Genomic DNA, 27,040 nt, shown 5'->3' on the forward strand with positions numbered 1-27,040 from the left:
AAGAGGAGAAATAAGCATTTATATGTGCTAGGCACCATACTATGTGATTTACAAATATGTCATTTGATCCACACAACAATTCATCAAGGTAGATGCTGTCATCTCCATTTCATAGATGAGAAAACTAAGGCAAATGTAAGTTAAATGACTTACCCAGGGTTACACAGATAGTAAGTATGTGACACCAGATTGCAACTCAGGTCTTTCTGAGTCCAGGCTGGTATTCTATCCTCTCTGCTACCTTGCTGCTTTAATAAAATTAGTGATTTTTCTATCACTTGTTCTTTGACCCACCCATTCTTTAATACAAGATATTTAGTCTACTACTAAATAATTTTTTCATTACCCCTTGTTATATATTTATGTTGCATTAGAATCCATTAAAAATGCATTTGTTTTTCTGAATTTATTAGTGAAATTTTAACCCCTAATACCTGATCAACTTGTGAAGATACTATATGCAATGGAATTATATCTATACTCCTTTTTATTTCCATTCAGCAATCTCCTTTTATTCAAATGTTTAACTTCTCATTTGTTTAGTTTTTGCCTATATTTATGTAGGTCTGAGAGTAATAAACTGAGGTAGTGGACTCACATGAGTTTTATAAGTAGGTTGTGCTGCATAATTTCTCAAACAAGAAGATATTGGCTGTGCTGGAAGTGTTTCGTCAACCAAGACGTCCTTGGACTAGACGGCAAATTGAGTAAGCAAACTGAGTAAGTTCGGCACACTAAGGCAGACACATGATGATATAGGAAATCTTTATTGCAGTGTTTGAAGTTAGCCCTGTGTGACTGAGAGACCAAACCTGTTACTTAGAGAACAGATTATGCTTAACTCAGAACTGAAGGTTACACTGACTAGAAACCTTCCAATGGAGGCAGATCCACAGATTGATATGAGTTTTCCGTTTTTATACATCTCAGTAAACCCATGTGTCTTACCTGGAAACTGCCTCTGTGCTGACCAATCAAGTGTTGTTTCCTCATTCTTTTTTTTAGTCTTTTATAATCCTATAATATATTCAAAAGACTTGGGAGAGCAGAGCACATTTTTCAGCTCTTCCCCTGCTAGATAACTTAATAAACTTAAGATTTTTTTTATCTCTTGGTTTCTTCTCTGCCAAAATGTTTTGGTGTCAGAAGTGGGATCTCTGATGGTAAACTTGAGAAGTCCAAAGTAAGGCAGGACTGACCTAGATGGGATCAGTCTGTAGGTAACCAGGTGAGTAACCTCAACAAATCTGTGGAATGCCATATTTGTTCCCTTGTTTGAACTCTGTAGAATGTATAGGGCTGGGTGACACCCTGACTCAGAATTTTCTCAGAGTAGGTTTAGAACAAACCTAGCCACCCTTATTAGCAAATGAGTAGTCCTCTAAGATTGATTACCTAAGGAGACTAGAGGTAATGCTAAATGCTGTTAAATTTGGCCATTAATACTCTGTCTCAATCTTTGTCTCTCTTTTTTTTTATCTCCCTGTATTTCCCTCAACCCTCCTGTGGCCATTAGGAAAAAAAAATGGATACAGTGTCTGCTTGCAGCCACCCTGATATCTTGGTGAGTATGGCACTGTGATCTGGGACACAAATGCAAAGGCCACCAGCTGAACCACACAACCTGCCCAGAGACAATCTTTTATCAGATACTGTGTCTTCCCATTTCCTAATATCCCTTTTGTTGACTGAGTGACATTGATGAATAGCTCACCTAATGTCAGTCCTATGCCTATTCACTTTAGATAACCCCAGGTTAATGAAAAGCTCCAATGTGTATTAGTCAGATAAACTGATGACCAGGTTTGGGCATTTATGGGCCAAACACTAGTACCCTAACAGTAGGAAACCCCTTTTTCTCCTATCCTATGAGGTTCTCAGGAAAATATGCTGTGTCATGTCTGGTGTTATTTATAGATTCTGTTATCTTGGAAGATTTCTAAGGGGAAAACACATCCAAGCAACAAAGTGCTGAAAAAAATGCAGGAAGGGAGTTTAGAATGGTGGGTGGGAAAGATGAATGAAGTTTCACACTTGAAACCGTTCTCCCAGATTTCTATAATCTGAATCTAAACCCTCTTTCCCAATGGCCAGAGATTTACTCCCACTTCAGACTTTTACCTCAAGATAAGGTTTTAGGAATTTAAAAAGGAAAAAAAAATCAAGATACTTTCTGTCATTTCAATAGTCAGATAGAGGTTACAGAGATAAAGTTAGGAAAGTAAGGAAAGGAAACATTTTTTCCTGGTTTGTAGAAATTTATGGCATTATAAACAAATTAGAGAACAAATTTGTAACTGAAATATTATATCTTTACTGCAAATTTCCAAATTAGAGTTTAAAGATTTGAATATATATAAATATACATATGTAATATATTTATATATATGTTAAACATATATATATATATATATTTTTTTTTAAGAAGGAGATGAGAATGTGAAACATCCATTGTAAACCTTTATAATGGAGCTAATTTAAAACAGTGGCCTCTATAATTAAAGGTGCTGGCAACTATAATCTTTGGGAAATTTGACATTTTGAATGAGATAATTTGTTATTGTAAATGCAAACTAAATTATAACGTGATACATTTAAAGAGAGAGATAATCATGTTTTACCCTCTATAGATAGCTCATAACAAAAGAAACATTTGATATTTGGCATTAAGGTGATATAGGTAGAAACTGCATGGATAAGAATTAAAAGTGTAATTACTCTATATTACCCTTTGGTATAAAATACCAAATTGATAGGGGATAAAGTGATTTTCTAAGTAAGATGATTCATAAATGCATTAGACCAAATTGATGATATTTGACTCACAATAAGTTTAAAAATCCATATACTGGTTATGTTATTGTGAGGCTTACAAGTTTATTTTATAAAGAAGTCTTTAAAATTTTTTAAATAAATTTATTTGTTTTTAGTTTTCTACATTCACTTCCATAAGTTTTAATTTTTCTCTACCTCCCTCTCCTTCCCCATCCCCAAACAGTATGCAATCTGATATAGGCTCCACATTAAAGAATGCTTTTTATTAAGATAGATTTCATATAATAGATTTTTATTTGATAGATTGTTTGGCTACTAATTATTAAAATCATTAAAGTACATCTGGAATAATAAGCATTGAATTTACATCTTCTTTACTACAGACAGATCCCAGATTCAAAGATTAATTTTTGCCTTTGGGTTTACCTCAGATATGGATATTTGTCCACCTCAAGGTTTACAGGGGTTAGTGTTCTTCCAGGTTTTGAGTAACCTATCATATATTCATTATTTGTGTGCAATCACAGAATATGACTGTTTTCTTAATTTCTAATTATTGATTTCTGATTTTATACATATATATGTATGTATATCTGATTGGCTTTCTTCTGTACCCCAAAGTTACATAAACTTCTACATTCATGCTGGATATGAAAGTATCTGGGATTAAATCATAGAGAAGTGAAGGGAATTGCAATTCCTAGGACAGCTGATCTGCACTACTGTATAGATGGTGAAGAGAAGAAGTCAGCCATGAGAGTTGAGGAGATTAAGGAATTGAGTAGTTAGGATACAGGAGGGTATATCAACATATATGTTGAAGTACTTATAGTAATGGTAAGATCTGAGAAAAGAGGAACACTGTGAGCCAGATACTAGCTCTGATACAACCTCTCTGAGTAAGGGTTACCTTTCTTGGAAAAAAAGTGGACAGTACTTGCACTAGTACATGAAAATAACCTGGTAGACTTTGAAATGATACATAAATGTGTACCATTGTGTCTGTCTTATTGGGGGCAGGAAAGGCAAGGCTTATAATAGAACAACTGTGCCTTGGTGTAGACTTAACCATGGTGCATGGCTTAACCATAATACTAGATTTAATTTCCATGAAAATCAAGAGAATGTAACTATTCCTTTGAGAGAACTGCAATTCATTAGGGTCACAGATCTTCTGAGTGAGAACTTCATTAATATTCATCATTAAAAGGATAGTTGGGATGTTCCTGGAATCTAAAAAGGGAGAAACATACATGTATAAGTCGTATGCATTAAAGAAATCTCCACAACACACTAACTCCAACAACCTACCACCTCCCAAACTCAACCTCCTCAAATACCCAGATTAATAAATACAATCAGGGGCAGCTAGGTGCAATGAATAGAACACTAGCCCTGGAGTCAGAAGGATCTGAGTTCAAATCCAGCCTCAGACACTTAACACTTACTAGCTGTGTGACCTTGGACAAGTCACTTAATCCCAACTGCCCAGCCTTCTCCCCTCCAAAAAGCAAAAAACAAAATACAATCAGACCCCAGCTTCTGGGATAGAACTCACTATTTGACAAAAACTGCTGGAAAAACTGGAAAATAGTATGGCAGAAGCTGGGCATAGACCAATATCTTACACCATACACCAAAATCAAGTCGAAATGGGTGGATGATCTAGATATAAAGGCTGATACTGTAAGCACTCTGGGAGAGCAAGGAATAGTTTACCTGTCAGATTTATGGAGAAGGGAAGATTTTTATGACCAAACAAGAGTTAGAGAGCATTATGAAATACAAAATGGATAATTTTGATTACATTAAATCTAAAAAGTTTTTGTACAAATAAAGTCAATGTAACCAAGATCAGGAGGGAAGTGGAAAATTGGGAAAGAATTTTTACAACCAGTGTCTCTAATACAGGCCTCATTTCTAAAATATATAGAGAACTGAGTGAAACATGTAAGAATACAAGTCATTCCCCATTGATAAATGGTCAAAGGATATGAACAGACAGTTTTCAGAGGAAGAAATTAAAGATATCTATAAGCATATGAAAAATGCCCTAAATCACTATCGATTAGAGAAATGCAAATCAAAACAGGAAAATGATAAATGCTGGAGAGGATGTGGAAAATTGGAACACTAATGCATTGTTGGTGGAGTTCCAACCATTCTGGAGAGCAATCAGGAACTATGCCCAAAAGGGTATAAAAAATTACATAACCTTTGACCCAGCAATACCACTTCTAGGTCTGTATAGCAAAGAAATCATAGAAGTGGGAAAAGGACTCGTATGTACAAAAATATGTATAGCAGCTCTTTTTGTGGTGGCAAAGAACTGGAAATCAAGAGGATGCCCATCAATTGGGGAATGGCTAAACAAATTGTAGTATATGAATGTAATGGAATACTATTATGCTATAAGAAACAAAAAGCAGAAGGACTTCACAATAAACTTGGAAAGACTTATATAAACTGATGCTGAGTTAGGAGGGCAGAAAGACGAGAACTTTGTACACATTTACAGACACATTTTATGTGTGACAACTAAATTTGATAGACTGGGATGCACTTAGCAATGGAAAGGTAGAAGACAACTACAAAAGACTCATGGAAAGGGATATTCACATCCAGAGAAAAACTACAGAGTCTGAATTCCGATTGAAGCAAACCACTTGCTTTCTCTCTTTTGTGTTTTGCTTTCTTTTGTCCCTTCTTTCTCATTGTTCACTGTATTTGTAGAACCTATATTTGATTGCATGCTGGCCATGGGGGAGAGGGGAAAAGAGACTTGGGGGGAGGGGATTTGAAACTCAGGGGACTGTGGAACTGAATGTTGCAAACTAAAAGTAAATGAATAAATTTAAATTTAAAAAAAAAAAGAAGAAATGCAATCTTGGTAGTGGTTTGTTTTCTTTGGTCCATGCATGTAAATACTGAGTGAGGACTTAGTTATAGATTCCTCTTGCCTTGGGTTGAAGCAGGCTTTGTTCAGTTTCCTTAAGCAAGAAAGCGTTTCTGAGATACAAGGGAAATAAACGGGTGGTATAGTAGACCTAGAGAAAGAAGTTGTAAACCACTCCAGTATCTTTGCCAAGAAAAGCCCAAATGGGATCACAAAGGTTCAGACATGACTCAGTCAGTACATAATTGAATCAGTAAACATAACTGAACAGTAAACCTAATAGATCCTGGGTCTGGAATCAGAAAATTTGTATACAAGTTCTGGCTCTCTCAATTACTGGATGTATGAATATGGGCACATTACCATAAAATTGCCACAATGTCTCAGAAGTTCAATTTCCTCATCTTTAAAATGAAGAATAATATTTTTTGGACTGCTAGTTTTACAGGATTATTGCAAGGTCCACTTGAGACTATGGGTACAAAGGATTTTGCAACCATAAATCACTATGTAAATGTCAATTATTATCAATAAGAAGGGCCACATAACAAGGGGCATATTTATTTGTAAGGGTCTGATTTAGGAAACTGAAGCCAATAGAGGGGAAGTGGCCTCCCCTGAGTCAAACTGGTAGGAAGTGTGAAAGAGAAGAATCAAAGCTAAAACTTAAGACTTGAAATTCAGTGCTTTTCCCATGATAATCGTCACACTGTCTCCCTACACCATGGCATACCTTTATCCACATCAATTAATAAAACAGACTTTGGTCCTAAAGCATGGAGTGAATTTAGAGTAGGAAAAGTATTGTGGTGCACTGTGGCCATGTTCTACTACGAACTCCATTAAATGTTTGTATAGAATCACAAGGAGGAGATATTCCAAGGGCAATCAATAGCATAACAAATATTCTACTATGCAGCAAATGAGTCAGTCATTATGCATTTACTATGCCTACCATATGGGAGGCACTGTGCTAAGCACTGGGGGTACAAAGAAAAGCAAAGGACAATTTCTGTCCTAGAAGAGCACACAATCTAACGAGGGAAACCACAAGGAAACAAATATTTTAATACAGAAAATAATCAAAAGAGGGAAGGCACTATGAATATTTTTGTACATGTGGGTCCTTTTCCCTTTTTGATGATCTCTTTAGGATACAGATCTAGTAATGGTGTTGCTGGATAAAAGGGTATGTCCAGTTCATAGCCCTTTGGGCAGAGTTCCAAATTACTCTGCAGAATGCTTGGATCCATTCAAAATTCCACCAACAATGAATGCAATTCCAATTTTTCCATATCTTCAACATTTATAATTTTCTTTTTCTGTCATATTAGCCAAACTGCTAGGTTTGAGATGGTACCTCAGAGTTGTTTTAATTTGTATTTCTCTGATCTATAGTGATTTGGAGAAGTGTTTCTTAAACTATACATGCCGATCCCAAGTTTAGGAAGCCCTGATTTAGAGCATTTTACATGACTATAGATAACAGTAATTTCTTCATCCAAAAATTGACATCCTTTGACCATTTATCAATTGGGGAATGGCTTGTATTCTTATAAATTTGAATCAGTTCTGTATATATTTTAGAAATGAGGCCTTTATCAGAGAAACTGGCTCTAAGTTGTTTTTTTCCCCCAGATTTCTGCTTCCTTTCTAATCTTAGCTACATGGACTTTGTGAAAAAACTTTTTAATGTAATCAAAATTATTGATTTTACACTTCTTAATGTTCTCTATCTCCTGTTTGGTCATAAATTCTTCTCTTCTCCATATATTTGACCTGTAAACTATTCTTTGCTCTCCTAATTTGCATATGGTATCACTCTTTCTGTCTAAATCATGTACACATGTTGACCTTATCTTGGTATACAGTGTAAGAGTTAGTCTATGCCTAGTTTCTGTTATACTATTTTCCAGTTTTCCCACCAGTTTTTCTCAAATAGTTCTTATCCCAAAAGCTGGAATCTTTGGGTTTATGAAACAATAGTTTACTATGGTCATTGAATACTTTGTCTTGTGTACCTAACCTATTTCACTGATCTACCACTCTATTTCTCAGCCAGTACCAAATAATTTTGATAGATGCTGCTTTATAATAGTTTTATATCTGGTACAGCTAAGCCACCTTCCCCTGCATTTCTTTTCATTAATTCCCTTCATATTCTTGACCTTCTATTTTTTTCCAGATGAATTTTGTTACTATTTTTTCTAGCTCAATAAAATAATTTTTGGAAGTTTGATTGATATGACACTGAATAAGTAAATTAATTCAGGTAGAATTGTCATTTTTTATATTAATTCAGACTGCACAAAAGCAACTGATATTATTCCAATTATTCAGATCTGATTTTATTTGTATGAAAAAGGTTTTATAATTGTTTTTATATAGTTCCTGGGTTTGTTGTGGCAGGTGGACTCCCAAATATTTTATATTGTCTGCAGTTATTTTAAATGGCATTTCTCTTTCTAGATCTGTTGGGTTTTGTTAGTAATATCAGATTGCATGCTTTCTTGCGGAAGGGGGAAGGGAGGGAGGGAGAAAAAAATCTCGAATTCAGAATCTTATAAACATGAATTTTTACAACTATCTTTACATGTAAATGGGAAAAATAAAATATTGTTATGAGGGGGGACAGGAAATTTTGTAAAAAGAGGCAAGGCACTAGAATTAAGAGGGGTTGGAAAAGGCTTCCTGGAAAAGTTAGAATTCTAGTTGGGACTTGAAGAAAACCAGTAAAGCCAAAAGACAAAGGCAAGGGGAAGAATATTCCAAGACTGAAGGAGAGCCAGAGAAAACATTCAGAGCCTAAGATAGCATGTCTTGTTCATAAAAAAGCAAGGAGATTAGCATCACTGGATTAAAGAGCACATGGCAAGGAGTAAAGTTTGAGAAGACTAGAAAAGGGGAAGAGGAGTAGATTATGAAGGAGTCTTAATGCCAAATAGAGAATAGGGAGCCATGAGGGTTTAATGCCATGGTGACTCAGTGAAGCATGGACTGGAATGGGGAGAGCATTAAGGTAGGTAGACTCACCAAAAGCCTATAGCAATAGGCTTTCAAGTATGGGGAGATGAAGACCTGTACCACAGTAGTGGCACTATCGGAGGAGAGAAGAATCATGTTCAAAAGATGTTGCAAAGGTGAAATCAACAGGCCTTGGCAATAGATGGAACATGAGAAGGGCTAGGGCAAGAGATAGTGAGGAGTCAAGGATGAGGCCTAGGTTGTAAGCCTTGGGGCTGGGAGCACAGCAGTGGTAATAGGGGAAGTATGGAGGTATATGGAGGAAAGATAATGAGTTCAATTTTAGACATGAAAAAAAAAAAAGGTTTCAAAGTTAGAAGAGAAAAAAAGGAAAAAACCCAAAAACAAAGTTAGAAGAGAGAAAATGCAAAGATATATGCCATGCTTACTTTAATGACCATGTTTATATAATTTCCCACTATCCTTAAGCTAGCATAGGACCAGCCACCTAGAAAGAATAAAAAGCAGTCATGGGAAGAGGTGTGGGGCTTCTCTGAACCTCACTTCCTGAGGAATGATAGAGAAGTACAAGAATCCTTGTAGGAAATGGGTTTGGAGGAAGCCACACATAGTTTTCTTCATCTATCCCTGATGCCTGTGACTATACCATTCCATGGTAACATTAAAGAGTGTTGCTCTAGAGCTCATGTTCACAGAATCCAGGCCCTAGCGGACCCTTCAGGTCTCATCTGGAGTCCTTAAAGAACATCTAATCCAAACCATTCTTTTTCCAGATTTTCTAAGATACTGAGGTTCAGAGAGGATAAGGGACTTGTTCATTGTCTCACAGCTAATAAGCATTAGAGATATGATTAGAACCGAAGTTTCTGATATAAGGTACTTCTCTGTTTGTATGGGAGAAGTTTGGTTACTGAAAGTGGAAGAAAAGGATCCAACATGCACCAAAAACAATAAAATCCATGCATGAAAAATACAAGTTTTCTATTAAACTATAAAGGCAGAGACAGGAGGACTACACATAAAACTGAATAGCCAAGTTTGGGGGCAGACAAATGACTGAAGTTGCAAATACCTTAATGCAATTTTATCCTTGAGCCTCAATTACTGAATTAGCTTGTTTTAGACCTGACCCAGAATAATTGCATAGGAGAGGTCCACAGTGCTGCTTCAGATAAAAGGAAGAGGAGATTTGATGACCATTGTAAAACATTATAGTTGGTAGATTTATAACTTCTCCGTGAAGGACTTCAAAAAGGACTCCTTCTTTTAAAGTGCTGCTCTATGTCCCTGCAGTCACACACCTCTAAGACAGAAAGTAAGATGAAAGAGACAAAACTCACTGATTAAGGATCACGTAGCGAACGTTTCTGTTAATGCCGTCAATGACTTTCATATCTTCTGGAGTCAGCTGGAACTCAAACACCTGCCAGGGAAGACAGGATGTAGATGAGTAGGATCTGCTTATAGCACCTTGGAATGGAATAAGCAACTTGACTGAGTGAATCAGTCACAGTCCCCACTGAGACTCTTATAACTCTGTTCTCTCTTCTACAGAAGGGAGAGCAGGCAGAGAGAAATGGTGATCAGAAGCCAAACACTGCTGAGGAGGGACAGTGTGAAAAGAACAAGAAGGAAGAACAGGGGAAGAACTGGATGGAAGGAAATACACAGTAATCATAACTGTGAATGTGAATGGGCTGTATTCATAAAAATGGGAGCAGACAGCAGAGTGGATTAAAACCAGAGCCCTACAATATATTGTTTACAAGAAACACATTTGAAGTGCGCGCGCACACACACACACACACACACGGTAAAGGGAAGGTGCTGGAGGAGAATCCATTATGTTTCAGTTGAAGTACCAATTAAAACAGAAAAGTTAATGATTTTAAAGTACAAAAAGATTTTGGATTTAATGTTTGCTCTCTCAGACAGCCAGAAGGGTGAGAAGAATGATAGGACAGGTGAGGAGAGTTTATTTTTATCAGATCTCCAAAGGAGACATTTCAAGCTAAATGTCTGAAACATCTCAAATTTAATATTTCCAAAATAGAAGTTATCATTTCCCCCAAAGCAACACTGATCACAAACTTCCCAACTTCAGCATGAAGTTTTTTAGTCTCCCAGGTTCACAATCTTGGTGTTATCCTCAATTCTTTGCTTTCTCTCACCCTACAAATATAATTTGAAGGGAGTCAAAACACCTGATCCAGGAATCAGGCTGGTCCTAGAAAAGTTAGCTCCAGGTTTTCTAGTGATGCAAGCAGTCTATACTGTCTAGTCCTGGTTTTCCCATGAGAAGCAACTGTAAATCAGAGCTTGCCTGATATCCTGAGATCCAGGGCTCTGCCCTGTTCTGGGATGTTAGCCAGGAGGTGTTAGCTCACCCATACATTTTAGATACTATTCATATGGCTTGGAAACATCAAGGACATGATAACCGACAAGGCCTACTTGACATCACTGTCTGGCATCTTAAAACTGAATAAAGCAGTATTAGAAAGCCTAGTGACCTATAGTTACCTTCTTTGTCACATTACTCTATAAAAACCTTGCTCATGGTATCAATAAACGGATTGCATTGATAAATCTCGCCTGGCCTACAATTTCAAGTCACACTTCCAGTCTTCTGAATCATTTTAGAGCTGGCATAAGAAATCACTTAGTGTTGAACCCATAATAATTAGTTGCCAAATTTTTCTGTTCCTGTCCTAACATCTCTTATATCTCATCCCCTCTGACTGCTCAGATAACTACCATCACCACTTCTCACCTGCATTATTGGTCACTCTCCTTAATGTCACTCGCCATTCTCTCCCATCATTAGTCCATTTTCCTCATTACTGACAAAGTCATTAGCCTTAAGTGCAGATCTCACTGTGTCATTCCCTTATTCAATAAAATCCTTATTGCCTTGAGGACAAAATATACACTCAACAATCTGGCCCCAACTGATCTTTCTCTTGGTTCCTCACACACAACACCACATTTCTTGTCTTCTTCCTTGTGCACTGGCCATCCCCTATGCCTGAAATGCATTCTCTCTTGACCTCTACCTCACCAAATCCCTTTCTTCCTTTGGTATAACTCAAGTACCAACTTCTATGTGAAGTCCTTCCTGACCCCCTTAATTGCCAGTGCTCTCCCTCCCAAATTACTATGTATTTAGCTACTTTGTCTTTATTATCTTTGAATAACTACAAAGCAGTTATTCCAAAGTGTGTGTAACATAAACATCACACACAGTCTCCTCAGAAAATTGAAGTGAACAAGTAGTTTCTTGGAGATATTTTGACAATAGCAGAGAATGGGGGTGAATTCACTTCTATCCACTAGAAAGAATCATTGAAATCTACTAGATTCTTCAGGAATCACCTTCCTAATGACCACCTTTCAGACTTTCCTATTTTTCATCATTTTCTCCAATATTCCATTCACCAACACCAGTGTTTGTACAGCTGCTTAAACCAACTCTGCCCATGCCTCTTTACCTGAAAGTTCTCCTTGATCCGCTTTTCATTGAAGCTCTTTGCCAAGACTACCACCCCTCTCTGAATCTGGTATCGGAGAACAACCTGGGCTGGGGTCCGATTGTGCTTCTTGGCAATGGCTCCCAGGACTGGGTCTTCTAGGAGAACAGGAGACTTTTGATCTACCCTGGAGGAGAAAACAAACATTTCAAAATCTGTGGTCAGGAAAATGGGGTAGAATTCAATGCCATGTAGATAGTAGTTATCCTTTAGCTTTTTACATTTTTCAAAGCATTTCCATAGATATCTGATTTGAACCTCATAATAGCACGAGGTGATCAGGGCAAAAGTTATTATCTTCTCATAAAAGATAATGAAATGGGACTTAGAAAGGTTACATTACTTCTTCAAGATCACATAGCTACTAAAATGTCAGACCTCAAATGGGAGTAAAATCCAGTTAATTAAAACCCCACAATCAATGCTGCTAACACTACTCAAAGTTGCATAACTTGTAAGCACACAAAAATTTGGGTAGACAACTTTAGGAGTGATTAAGGAATCCATTACAGACCCCTTTCTCACCATGGAGGCTCTCTGTGGGATCCCAAGGCACTGTATGCTACCAGTATGATATCCTTTGACTTGCAGAACTCCAACAATTTGCTCTGGTTCAGATAAGGATGGCATTCCACCTGCAGTCCAATAAATACTGAAGTTTTAGCTTATAAAAATAAGATACATGAGGCCAAAAAGAACAATATTAAGCAGTTTAATGATTAAAGGACTTGAGAATTACCGAGTTACAGCCCAAATCATAGAATATTAGCACAATATAGGGCTACTTAAGGCCCCTTTCACATAGAGTCATTAGTGCTAAAAGGGGCAGAAAAAGTAGTATTGAATTAAGGAAAAGACTAAAATTAACTAATAAAGGATGTAAGGTTCAGATCCTGCCATAGATGAATAGCCTGAAAGAAGTAGGAAAAGAACTTTGGTTTAACAAAAATGGTTTAAATGTGTTAAAGGAAACAGAGCTTTCAGATATTAATTATCTGAGCAGTTGTGAATAGAAAACCACCTGTGTAATAAAAACAGACTCAAATGACCTTATGGATTATATAGGTTGAAACATTGCATATCTGAAAAATGTTGCAGTTTAAAGGATCAAAGAAATAAGTTTCATTTATTAAAAACTAGAAAAATAGGAGTATGAAGAAAATAGTTTCAAGAACAAAATATGAGAGGTAAGACCAAGATGAAGATAAGAATTGCAGGCAGCTATGGTTCCTCCATTCACTTGTCAGGAAGGGGAAGGATAGGAAATAAACTGCACTAGAAAAAGAATTGTTTTACCTGGTTGCAGACAGGTTTATATTTAAGCCCAGGTTTATTCAGGATCATCTCCAATTGCCTGCGGTTAAAGTTGGACACTCCAATGGACTTCACGAGGCCTGCATCCTTGCATTTCTCCATGGCCTGAGTAGAGAGGGATTGTGAGTCACTGTGAACTTTGGAGGACGTGTTGAGTAGAATCCTTCCCCATTCATCACCTGCCCTTGGACTTTTCACTTCCTCTCCTCTGGTTTGAAAAAAGAATCTTAGAAGGCACGTCACAGAACTAAAACCTGGACGGGGCTTCTTTAGATACAATTTAGTGCAACCCCCTCTTCTTTATTCCTTTTTTTGGTAAGAAAAAAAAAACAGATCTAGAGAAGTTAGTGCCAGACGCCACACAGGTCGTAGGGAACCAGATCATTATCTATGTTCAGGTCTACTACATTTTTTCACTATGCTGGTTCAGAGGACAGCTCCTTACTAGGCATAATTATAGTTTTAAAAGAAATATATTAACTGAACTTCATCTACATGACACTGACTCCCATATACCTTTTCAATCAAAGTATGAAAACCTGAAAGTTAAGTGATTATTTCAGTAAATGAAATTTAAAATCATAGGAGCCAAACCAAGATGTTCAGAAATATCAAATTAGCCTTTCATTGTGTGAAATGGATGACAAAATCTCCACTGCCAAGAAAGAAAAAAAATAACAACCACCAGAAAAACAAAATCCCCCATCTACTATCTACTGTCTCTTCTCTTTACTTTTTGTCATTTTCTAACACACCAATTCCTCTCTCCCTTGCCATTCCCTTTCAATTTGTCCTGGGTTCATCCCCTTTAATCTAAATCTGACAAGATGTCAAAATTTCTTGGAAGTCCTGGGAGTGTAACTCTTCTGTTGGCCTCCCCATTCTATAACGCACCTCAGGGACCCCAAGATCCCATTGTTAGCAACACAGGATCCTTCAATAATATCATAAAGTACATACTTTCCTGGATTTTCTGATTAGCTGTCAATTCTCATTTAATCCAAACTTATATGCTTTTTATATTAATATAGAATAACAGAATAAATCATAAGGGTCAAGAGACTTCACTAGCTTTTAGTCCAGTTGCCCACATTCTTCAAATAATAGTTAAGATGACTCACTCAACATCCCCAAATCAGTGTCAGAGCTAAAATTAGAAGTCTAGCTTTCTGGCCCTGCACATATTCTATTTAACAAGCTGCCTTGTATCTCTTCATTTGATAAAATTGACTTCCAACTACCTGAGGAACTTCCTCTCCAGTCACAATCACTTTTAGGCAGCTCTAACATCACTTCAGAGCCACAGGATGTTTTTTGTTGTCTGCTTCCACAAATCACCTACCTCCCAAGTGTCACACAAATCCACAGAGTCAGTGATAACCTTCTGATTTTCATCCATTGGAAACTTCTCTTTGCCAGGCTGTAATTAGAGAACGGAAACTTGTCTTTTTGAGACACTCAACCAAGTAAGTGACTCTATTCATTTCAGCTTACTGTGTGTGCCGCATAAGGCACTGTGCCAAATGCCGCAAATAAAATATGAAATGGTGATATAGTTCTTGCCTTAAAGGAGCTTACGTTCTACTAGTAGCAATCAAGTATATAGATAATTATAATAAAAGTCCAGAGGATCACAGAGAAGATCTGGAAAAAATCTTAGAGGCCACCTAATTGAGCACTCATTTTCTTATATATTTAAAACTTTATTGATAATTTGTTACAGAAAAGGTTTCTCAACAAACATTGAATTAAGCCCCATAAAGAAGCATATTTCTTGAAACAATTAAGCAAAACTGCCTAATTTAATAAGACGGATATGACTGAGATCATGTGACACTTTTTTTACTTGGTAGTCTACTGATATTTTAAAAAAAAGATGTGCCCTTTTAACTTGAATAATCTCAAATTTTTTATACAACTGTAGTCATGAATAGTCATTCTCTCACTCTCTCTTATTGACCACTTATGATGTATAAGGCCCTGAGCTAAGCTCTGAGTTTACCAAAAGGAAACATTTCACTAGTAATTCCTGTTTTGTTCCCCATGGCACAGAACCAAACTGCTAAATCTTCAATTCATTTTTATTTATTTGCTGGTTAGTCAGCCTTCCATAGCTGAAGCTTGTTTTGCTTGAAGAAATTCTCCCTCCATCCCAACACATTCTTGTCCCTCCTTAGTCCAGTGAAGTCTCCTGCTCGTTTTATGCTTTTTCTTTTACTTCCTTTTCCCAGCATAGATAACAGTATAGTTCATGTATCCCTTCAACTCCCAACCCTTTCTTTCTATAGGGTATCTCCTTTAAACACCCATACTCACAGTTTCACTTGTCTTCTCACTAACCAAAAGACAAAGTGGGGTTCCTCTTTTAATATGTAAGCACTGGACCATCATGGAGACTCTTAAGGCTACTTGGACTTGTTGACATTTCACAAATTTCTTTCGTCCCTTGCATTTTGTTTTGGAGGCAATTGGGGTTAAGTGACTTGCCCAGGGTCACATATCTAGTAAGTATGTGAGGCTAGATTTGAACTCGGGTTCTAATTTCAACTCAGGTCCTCCTTATTTATTCCAGGGCCGGTGCTCTATCCACTGTGCCACCTAGCTCCTCCTGTCCCGTGCATTTCAAAGACTATTGAAGAAGACAGCGTCCAGAAGTAGAGGTAGGCATCCCAGGTCCCACATACCTTCTCTAGCAGAACTGAACTTCATGTCACACTGAATAGATAATCAAGGAAATAATGAGAAATAAGAGTAAGTGAAATCTCCCACCCCAGAACTACACAGTCATATAGCATGAGATGAGAAAAGCATTCCCTTTCCCTCCTCCCAAGCAAGCTTCCCAGAGAGATGTGGCTTCTGTAGCCTGCAATGCTCTGGGTCGAAGTTCTGTGACAATGGAGGACTCACCTGACAAGGTCCTAGGGTACAGACTTTGAGAACCCTGGGGAGAAACAACTAGAAGAACTACTGACCTGCTACTGAGCTTAGGTCAGAACAGCCAAGGCCAAAGCCAAGGGGATCTGAACACTCTGTTCTGAGATGTCACAGATGGCCTTGAAAATCTAGCTCTCTGAATGTCAAACAACATCGGGAGTCAAATTCTAGGAGATGGAGGTTGGTGCGAGAATGCAAGGAACCCAGGCCAAGGCCAAGCTCAGCAAAGCACTTCACCAAAAGTCCAGCAAGGGCCCTTGCCTGGCCCTGGAACAAAGCCCCATTTAAGAAACTGAATCCAGAGATGAGTAAATGAAACACCCAAAATAATAATGAAAAAAATTATTGCAAATCAAACCAAAAAAATAGATTTACAGATTAAGTATACAACATACTGATGCAAATATATCCCATACCCTACTATTCAACAAAAGGAAGACCCCAGGGATAGCTAGGGGAGCAATAAATAGAGCACTAGCCCTGGAGTCAGGAGGACCTGAGTTCAAATCTGACCTCAGACACTTGACACACTTACTAGCTCTGTGACCTTGGGAAAGTTACTTAACCCAAATTGCCCTGCCTTCCCCCCTACAAAAAAATAAAATAAAAACATTAAAAATTTTTAAAAAAGAAGACCCCAGTTACTGGGATAGGTACTCAGGATTTAACAAAAACTGCTGGGTTGTAGCTTCTTACTCTCCTTAGATGAGAGATACTGAAGTTTTTTCTAAAAGAATGACTTTCACAACTGTCAAAGACTAATAGTAAAACATTGTTCTATTTGTCCCCTGCTCCAGAAATTCTTTTTTAATTATGACAGGAAATCCTACCACTTGCATTCCAAATACTCGTTTTTTCTTCTTTGACTGATACCCCAAGACTTTTCTGTGAAATGCTTGCTTTTCTATCCTTGGCTGCTGCACAACTTTGCTGACTGGCTGTGCATCCTAAGCAGTCTGAAGATCATAAAAACCAAATCCATGCTAAATTACAGGAATATGAATTTGCTATCAGCAAGAGTTGATTCCTTAGCACTCTAATAAAACTGTAAGTTTTTTTCCTGCTGTCTTCTACCCACAATCATTTGACCCTGCTGACAGGTATGTCTCTCCCAAGAAGTCAAGAGAATTCCCCAACACAGGGACTATAGGCATTCACCACCATGACCAGCCATTAAGGCCAAATCAGGATATCCTTGGAAATGTTTACTTGTAGGCATCTACTTTAAATACTAGGACACTGACACACAACCTGATCAACATTTATCTAAAGTCCTCTAGACAAAGCCTGAATAAGGACAATACATTCCTTCACTTCTTATAAAAGCAGGGCTGAAAAATACTAAAGCAGAAAAGAGAGAAATGTGGCAAAAAAAAAAGTCTTTGAATACCAAGAAGGGGTTCCAGCACTTACTTTAAGAGGGACAGGAAAATGGATAATATAAAGGTCGACGTAATCAAGCTGGAGGCTCTTCAGGGTCTCTTCCAGGGCAGGCCTGACCAGTTCTGGGCGGTGGCATGTACTCCAGAGCTAAAGGGATAGAAGCAATATTCAAAGTAACATTGAGTATTCTTTATCAAATCAATTCCAAGAAAGACACAAATTATGGCGATAACAGGACAGCAGACTGAGTTCCCAGAATGGCTCAATTTGCAGATAAATGTGAAGTAGCTGAAGTTCATCCTTGTCACTTAATCTCTCTGTGCCTATTTCTTTGTAAAATGAGGGATAAAGAATAAATTTTTTCTACCTCTGAGAGTTCTTCTGAGATTCAAGAGAGATGTCACACGCCTTGTAAACTGCAAAAGGGACCTCTTTGGGAAAAAGAGAAATTTACCCACTGGAGAGAGGGTCCAGAACTGCCTACTGAAGGAGGTTCTGAATGAATGCACATCCAGCATGGAGACATCTCTGAATCAGGGGGTTTTAAAGAAGTACTAAACAAGGATGAAGGTAAAAAAAAAAAAAAGACAAGAAATAGTCATGGAGTGAGATGTTTTCCCTGGACCAATCCTACCTGACCTAGAGAACAAAGAGTTATCCTCCCAACTCAGGTCAATGCCAGAATTTTGAATATTCATGAAATTGAGTTTTGGTAACCTATAGAGATTTTCTTCCACCTCTGCAAGGAATCTCAAGCTACAGAATCAAATGTAAAAAGACATGAGAGGAAAGTAGGCATTGAGATACAACACCTTCACCTTCACCTTATCAGTTGGGTAAGTGCCTAGTTTTCCCTACATTGTTTCCTAAGATTGAACACAAATATGATTTAGTAGCACACAATAGACAACAGGCTAGACTTGCAACTTTCTATGCCTCTAATTTGGGAGGCGGTTTTAGGAAATGGTAAGCAACATTGCTATTATTTTCATCCCTTATTATTTACTTTTCTTTCTTTTTTTTAGAAACCTTTAATACAATTTAATTAACTGGAAAAGGGCTTTGAATTGTTCTACTGCAAACCCCTGCCTCCAACAAATTAATGTAATGAATAACATCTTCTGCAAGTTTCAAGGTCGAAGTGCTAGAAACCAGCCACCACTGGGGACCAAAGGAAAAGAATAAGAATGAGCCAGAAAGAATTGATAAAGTGTATTTTAATCCTTTTCTTGTCTAAATCCATTTAAATATGGATGACAAGACAATATGAGAAAACCTTTAAATTAAGCCCATGAGTGTTTTTAATTAAACAGAATGTTGCTGAATTTCTACCAAATTTGAGTGCACGTTACTGCCATTCAAAAGCAGTTAAGCCCACGTAACCTTCCTTAAAAAGAAATTACAGTCTATTTTTTGTCTTATCTTTGGGGCATTGTTCTGTTTTCCCAATGAAAGGCACTTTTAAAGAATGACCAATAATCAACCAGGTATTTATGGTTTGTATCATTTGCATTAAATCTGGAAATTAACTTCCTGTTAGACAACTTTCTAATTTTTTTTAAAGCAATTGGGGTTAAGTAATTTGCTCAATGTTACAGGGCCAGTTATTTTGTGTGGGTGTCAAGTATCTGAAGCCGGAACCAATCCCAGGCCTCCTGATGCGGGAGCTGGCACTCTTACTCACTGCGCCACCTGATTTTCTTTCTAATTTACAAAAAATATACAGGTTTGACAAACATTAAATTCAACAATAAGAATATTATTTTCCTCCAAATTAACTCCACTTTTGATCCATTAGTTAAACAAAAATCTACTGAGTGGTCGTCCCATACATTCTTCTCACAGTTTAGTGAAAGAAGTTACATCCTTGACTGAATGTAGGAATAATTTAGATTTTAGTCTTTAAAACTAAATTAAACTGCTAGTACTGCTATGAAATAGTCAGTTCAAAATATTATGTGCACTGAATACCAGAAAAATTACACTTGGCATGTGTTAATAAGAGGAATAATCATACTGCAGCTCATTAAGAGAATATGATCACTACGCCTCCTTAATAATTTTTCCTGGAGGTGCTCGTTTCTCTCATTGTCCCTGAGGTGATTTCTTAATTTTTTATTTGGGAAAATTAAATGTCTAGCTATTTTATACTGCCTTATAAGAGAGTAGAACAAAGAAGTGTCTGTTGATAGAAGAAAAAGATAGTATCTGTTCTTTAATGACTATCCCTGCCCAAGTGTGCATCTTGCTTATTAACTGAGTGACCACTCTACTTTTTAAATTAAATGACTGGGAGTTAAATTCCATTGTTTCTCATCTAGATAACCTTCTTGTTTTCCTTTATGCAGCAAAATTCATTTTTGTTGTTTAGATTGCCTTGGTTGGGAGGATTCCTCTTTGTTCCACACAGGATAGTTCATCACATTTTTTTTACCATGAAAAAAAAATCCCACAAAACACAGTCACTGATTTCTTCCCAACAATACCTTCCCCGTATAGAATATGTCCTCTCTGGTCACTGTCCCATCTGCAATCTTCGCCCGGATTGCCTGTCCAACTTCTTTTTCATTTTCATATAGGAAAGCCCCATCAAAATGGCGGAAACCCACTTCAATAGCCACTTTTGTGGCCATCTCACCTTCACTTTTGGGTACCTAGAGATTTAAAGGAAGAGAATTTCAACCTGGAACAAGACAGCTTAGCCCAATGGACCTCCTTTCCTGAATGTGGTACTTTAACTATTGTTTCTCCTTCCCTCTACTCTACCTCTCCAGCTCAACTTTCTCCCTTGCTTGACTTTTTCTTGGTCAAATACTCCTCAAGTTCTCCCATTCACAGCTGCATCTTGTCATTTGTTTTCTTTAGATCTTGATGCTTGTTTATTTTTCCATTTGGCCATTCTAAGAAGTATGGGGCTATTAGGCAATAGAGAGAATTAAACATTTTGCAAGATACACAGTTGCCCAGGTCAGCTGAGTTGTTTGGCTGAGACTTCAGTCTTTAGACTTCAGTTTTAGATTCTGCTGCTATATTCCATGCCTTTCCTCCTCCCACAGCCCATAGTTTAATAGAATGTTTTGTTTTAAGTATATTGAGATTCAGGTTACTACAACACAGCAAAATACTGTGCCAGAAAACTGAGCAATACTAATTCACACCACAAAGTCAGTAAGGCCTAAAGGTGAAGGAGAAAAGCTTTCAACAATAAAAAGTTTGGGAGAAGACTTTTAGTGAATTTGGGGGGGGGGAAATGAAAAAAGATAAACTGAAGGAATCACTGAAAATTAACTTGATGTCCACTATCCATGACCACATATTTAAACTAAAATTCTAGAATCACAAAAAAGGGCAAGACAAGACAGTTTAGAATTACTGTTAGGGAGTCTATACCTATAAACTCAGCTATCATATGGATAAGGATAAGAGGACAAAACCATAGAGTTCAGAAATAATAGCAATGAGATTTTGCCAACAACCACTTTAGGTACAGATATGGAAAGACCAATTAATCATATAACAATTAGAACCATCCAACCAATAAATAGACTAAATAATTATGTTACAGTATAACTGGCTACTTATTCAGCTCAATGGAACTTGTTTTTGAATTGTATCTAATGTTTTGTACTTTTTGACAAGTATATGTAATATTGTATGTATGTCGTTATTATGTTTGGTTTGGTTTGGTTTTTTACTGTTGCTAGAGTTTGCCTGATTTGAAGCAGCTTGTTAAGTAGTGCTTTGAATTGTGATACATATAGTTTATGTATACTATATTTATGTATGGCTGTGAGAGTTGTACTATCAGGAAAGCTGAGCGCCACAGAATGGATGCTTTCAAATTGTGGTGCTGGAGAAGACTTTTGAGAGTCCCTTAGACAGCAAGGAGAGAGATCACATCAGTCAATACTTAAAGAAATTAATTCAGCCTATTCACTGGAAGGTCAAATACTGAAGCTGAAGCTGAAATACTTTGACCACATAATGAGAAGATGAGACACGATGGAAAAGACCCTGATGGTGGGAAAGATTAAAAGGAAAAGGAAAAGGGAACAGCAAAGGATGAGAAGGATAGACAGTGTCATGGAAACAATGAACATGAACTTGTACAGACTGAGAGATAGTGAAGGGCCTGTTGTGCTATGGGATCACAAGGAGTCAGGCACGATCAAACAACAACAAACATATGTGACATTAGGTTGAATGTTATATATCCCGAAATGATTTTCAGGAAATAAAATTATGGTTTACAGGGAATATAGCACCAGGTTCGGCAGCTTTTCCCACAAACTATAGGTACTATTACTATATTTTTAAGGAAGAATAGAAAGAAGAAGAAAAAAGATTCTGGCAAAAAAGAACATTAACCTCCTTCCTTCTCCTTAAGAATTAGTCTTCAACTAGGTTTCTCCCACCAGAGGAGGGCATGCATAGAATAACTAAAAATTTAAGAAAAGGCTCCTCCTTCTTCTCTATCTGCTCAAAGGAAAAGCTATTAACCAAGGCTGACCAAAAGAGAAGAGAACATTGGTATCCATGTTGAAGAAAAAGGCCTAAAGAAAGATAATGGAGCTTGTAAAGGAAAAGTACACAACTTGATCTGATTGCCCAGAGTAGAGAAGACCAAAAACTCAACCCCTAAGGCCTCAGAAACAAAAATGAATTAAACAAAAAAAAACAAAAAACTTTTATGAATGCAGAATCACAAAGGCACAAACCAGAAGAAAATAATACAGAAAACTTCTATTATCAAAATCACAAAGAAACAAAGCTTGCCCACAAGAAAACTTCTAATTTTTAAAAGAATTATAATTTTTAAAAAGCATTAAAAAAGAAATCAGAATTATGGGGAAGAGGACTGGAGAAAGGAGCAATAGATTAACAGAAGAGGTACAAAACTTTAGTAACAAACTCACTAAAAATCAGATTGGACCAAACAGAAACAAATGATTCTAGGAGATGGCACAATTCTTAAAACGACATCAAAAGAAATGGCAAAATGAGAAAATAAAGTGAATGTAAATGGGATGAATTCATCCATAAAATAGAAGTTGGAATTAATTTGGAAAACAAAATACAACAATATATTATTTACAAGAAACATATTCGAAACAAACCCACAAAGAGTTAAAATAAGGGGTGGGGACAAAATCTCCTACAACTCAGCTAATCACAAAATAGCCAGGGTAACAATTATTATTTTAGTCAAGGCAATAGCAAAAATATACCTAATTTAAGAGAGATAAAGGGAAAACTACATTTTACTGAAAGGTAATACAATAATTGATTTCATACTTTCAATGGCATAATGATTAAAAACAAAGAAAAACTAAATGAATTACAAGGAAAAACAAACCATAAAACTATAATAACGAGGGACTTCAATTTACCTCTATCAATTCTAGATAAATATAACAAAAAGTAAATGAAAAATTAAGAACATGAATAGAATCTTAGATAAATTAGATATGACAAACTTCTAATGATTATTGAAAGGAAATAGAAATGAGTATTCCTATTTCTCAACTGAGTATGATTCCTTTGCAAAAATTGGTCATGACTTAGGAACAAAAACAAATGCAGAAAAGCACAAATATATTATATATATGTATATATAATGTATATAGTTATTTACTTTACTTATCAAAATACAGTGAAGTCATATTATAAATAAAAGGCCCCAGGAAAAGTATTAAAAATAAGCCCATACCATAAAGCTCAATTTAAATTATTATTTTGTCCAGAAAGCTTTTCCTTATTCCATTTCTCCTCTCCCCACTTGGTTATAACTCTCTACTTCAAACTTCTCATAATTCTTTGTGGTATAACTGTCTAATGTAATGATCACATAACATATTTATAGTTTTCTGTGTTTTTACCTTATTTCTCTTTGTGGGTTTCTTGAAATTAGGGTCAATGTCTTAGCTAACAAACCAGAAAGTATGAACATGATTCTATTTTGTATTCCCTAGTTTGAAGGTCCCCAAATACCATGTTCTGTTTTCTTTTCAGCGTAGCCCTGCTTAGGCTTGTACCCCCCAGCTACTCAATCAACAAGCCCAGACCCTCACCCTATGTAACCTCAACAATCATAAAATTTTATACAGATAACTGCACCCTACAACAACTCCCTCGCCCCACCCCTCCACTTTTTGAAAAGTCCCGTTTCACCTCAGAAAGGAAAGAAGCAGACAAAGCAAGTCTGACAGTGAGATAGTGACACCTAGGGAGAGAATGGATTCGCAACAGTGGCTGTTGGTCTCTCCTCAGCTGGGCTGGCTATTTCTCCCAAAACCCCGAACTACTTCAAGAGCCCTGCCATGTTGAATGAAGGGAGTTATCCTAATTCCCTTCACAGGCCACCTAGTATGGTGCTAGAGACTCTTTAGGGTAGAAATACATAATTAGTATCAAATGCTGGACAGTGAATTTCTGTTTAAACCTTACACTGTAGTAAATATATCTCACTTCTCCAATTTAGCCACTGGCAGACCACAGAGACGCTGGGAGTTGTAGTTCTTTCCAAGCTGGGAAAAGAAAACTAATGTAAGCAGACTTCATGCCTACTTTCTGGAGACCACCATGTGGAAGGAGAGAGGGAAGAGTCTGGAGGAAACCTCTTTCTCCTGGCTCGCTCTCATGCGGACTCAGATGTTAAGCAAAATGCACTCTCTCCACTCTCCAATATTACCTTTCTGTCTTTTTCTCCCTTTACTAGCTGCAATATTCACAGGGCAGCACGAATATTCCCCAAGTACAGCTTTTTTTTTGCTATGCACTTTTTTCCCCAATGCTCAAACTTCTTCAGTATCCAGATGCCATCATGCTGGCCCTGCATTTCCTGAAGCTGAATTTGAAATAAAACGGATTCGCTTCTCCTCACCCCCAGGAAATCAGGGGAATGCTCGTGCCCATCTTCCAATGTCCACGACCCCCTAAGGTGCACAGATTCAATAAAGTTCATAGAGTACAACCAGTTATTCTTTTTTTTTTTTTTGTAGGGCAGTTGGGGTTAAGCGATTTGCCCAAGGTCACATAGCTAGTAAGTGTTAAGTGTCTGAAGTCAAATTTGAACTCAGGTCTCAGGTCCTCCAGACTCCAGGGCCAGTGCTCTATTCACTGCAACACCTAGCCGCCCCCAGTCATTCTTATAAGGCCCTTGTGTGTGGTACAGATTTGCTTCGAAGATGGTGCGCGTTGATAATAATTTTGTGACTGGAAGTGTAATTAGGAAATTGTTCCTGCTTATGTGCCTATGCCCTCAAAGCAAAAAGAGTTCCTTGCCTTACCCTAGGCAAGGTACCTCTCTTTAGTGTAGTTCCTATTTTGTCCTCAAACCACCAAGAAATACCCCGGCAATGTTAAGGACCAAGTCAACCACAGGTGAAAAGTAATATTAAAAAATAATGTAATTAAATTTAAATTAATTTATGTAACAGCTATATTTTATATTACTTATATGATTTATAAATATAATTAAAATAATTAAAAATTATATTAAATCTGGCAAATATTCTTTAACAGAATTTTTTCACAACAAAGCACAAAGTAAGGAAGGGGGCAAGATCTGTTTTTCTCTTAACACTCTGGCTCCAGGCTCCAGCGTGCATAATAATACACAGTCCCACATCTCTCTGCTCATCCATTTAAATATGATCTCTCACAGTCTCAAAGATGGGAAAGGCAGACCTTTATAGCAGACACTGTCTGCCACCGATGCTCATCTCCTCTGCTCATACACTCCTAAGGACTTTTTCAAACTCTGGGCTTAGTAAAAAAACAAAAACAAAAAACCCTTCCTCCCTCCCATCTGAGGGCTGATCTCACATTAGCTTTCTTTTCCCAGCCAGGGAAGAACTACAACTCCCAGGGTCTACGTGGCTAGATTGGAGAAGAGATATACATTTACCACAGTGTCAGGTTTATACAGAAATTCACTATCCTGCATTTGATACGTTATTGTGTATTTCTACCCCAAAAAGTCTTTAACGCCATACTGGGTGGCATGGGAAGGGAATTAGGATGACGCACTTCATCTCCCCTCCCAGCATTCCACTCACCCTCACCCAGAAACCCCAGTCCTCTGTACTTACACTTCTAGGTCCGTAAGTACCAAGTCCCAGCACTGGGATGGTATTCCCATCATTCATTGTCACCCTATGAGATTTGGAAAGAGCCATTTCTTTTCACCTCACAGGTCCGGCCAATTCTCTGCAAAATTAGAAAACTCCCACCCCACAGTAAAAACTAATTGACTGAAGCCTTGGCTATTTCTATTTATACTCTATGGCCCAAAGACACTCAGAGGGCGGGGCATGATTTTAACTCTGCACTGGGTGGGGTGGAAAAAACATCAAGTCATGAATCAAGTTTTTAGAGCTTCGCTAGAAAAGTAGTTGCATTGAAATGCTTGACTAAATAAAGTCTTCATTTGACTTAAATTTGATTGCCATGCCCCCTTTTCGATAGTTATTCCTAAAGAATGGGGGGGGGGGGGGGGGGGGGGAGGAGGGGGGGGGAGGGAGGGAGGAGGGGGCGGAGAGGAGGGGCGAGGGTTAGAGGAGGGAAGATGGGAGCAGAGAGTAAAAGATCAAGAAAAGGGAGGAGAGTGATGGGAAGGAGGAAGAGAGAGGAAAGCTGAGTAGGTGAGCTGATATGGGCAGTCTTTTTGTCCCTTTCTCCTGGAAGACTTTACACACTGAGTTTGAAAGGAAGCAAAGCCTCCAAGGAAAAGTGAAACTGCCGCGGTAGAGAATGAATTCTCCAGGCTTGTATATTAAAAATCTAATAAAGCTATTAATATAGCTCCATCTGCCTTGCCTGCCACAATCTCCTTGTGGTTAGATATTGGGTAAAAGTAGTTGATTTTTTTCCCCTCTTATTTGTGCTTTCAAATAGGTTTATCTATTATTCTAGTAGTAGCAATATTATTACTGAAAATTTTTTTTCTTTACCTTTGATGCTTTTAAATTTTCAGCTGAATTCAGCTCAGCATTTCTTAATATTTTTGGAAATTTTTCTTACTTTTTATAATATTTAGTATATATATTTTTAAACACTTCCACTGGTTTAGAAAAAATTTAATCTGTTTTTTTTTTTTTACATTGATTTTGTTTCTCAGGAGCATTTTCCTCTATTGGGTTGATTTACAGGATTTGTATCACAAATGATATTTTTTTAAAAGTCTGCCTTTCAGCTGCTACTAAAATGCCACAAATAATGT

General features: G+C 37.3%; 1 protein-coding gene across 1 annotated transcript; it reads right to left on the minus strand.

Moving 5' to 3' along the window:
* Positions 1-2,846: 2,846 nt before the first annotated feature.
* LOC138165895 (prostaglandin-E(2) 9-reductase-like) lies at positions 2,847-26,227 on the minus strand. Its single transcript, XM_069094286.1, has 9 exons — positions 25,911-26,227; positions 20,304-20,471; positions 17,848-17,964; positions 14,843-14,920; positions 13,483-13,605; positions 12,712-12,821; positions 12,148-12,313; positions 9,997-10,079; positions 2,847-4,008 (listed from the first exon to the last, which is right to left on the minus strand). The coding sequence occupies exons 1-9, from the start codon at positions 25,995-25,997 to the stop codon at positions 3,966-3,968; spliced, it is 975 nt and encodes a 324-aa protein (XP_068950387.1). The 5' UTR covers positions 25,998-26,227; the 3' UTR covers positions 2,847-3,965.
* Between the last annotated feature and the right edge of the window lie 813 nt (positions 26,228-27,040).

This window comes from Petaurus breviceps, unplaced genomic scaffold (assembly GCF_028583685.1).
Source record: "Petaurus breviceps papuanus isolate PSGF00001 unplaced genomic scaffold, PetGlider_PUasm1.0 216, whole genome shotgun sequence".
In the NCBI taxonomy this organism is placed as follows: domain Eukaryota; kingdom Metazoa; phylum Chordata; class Mammalia; order Diprotodontia; family Petauridae; genus Petaurus; species Petaurus breviceps.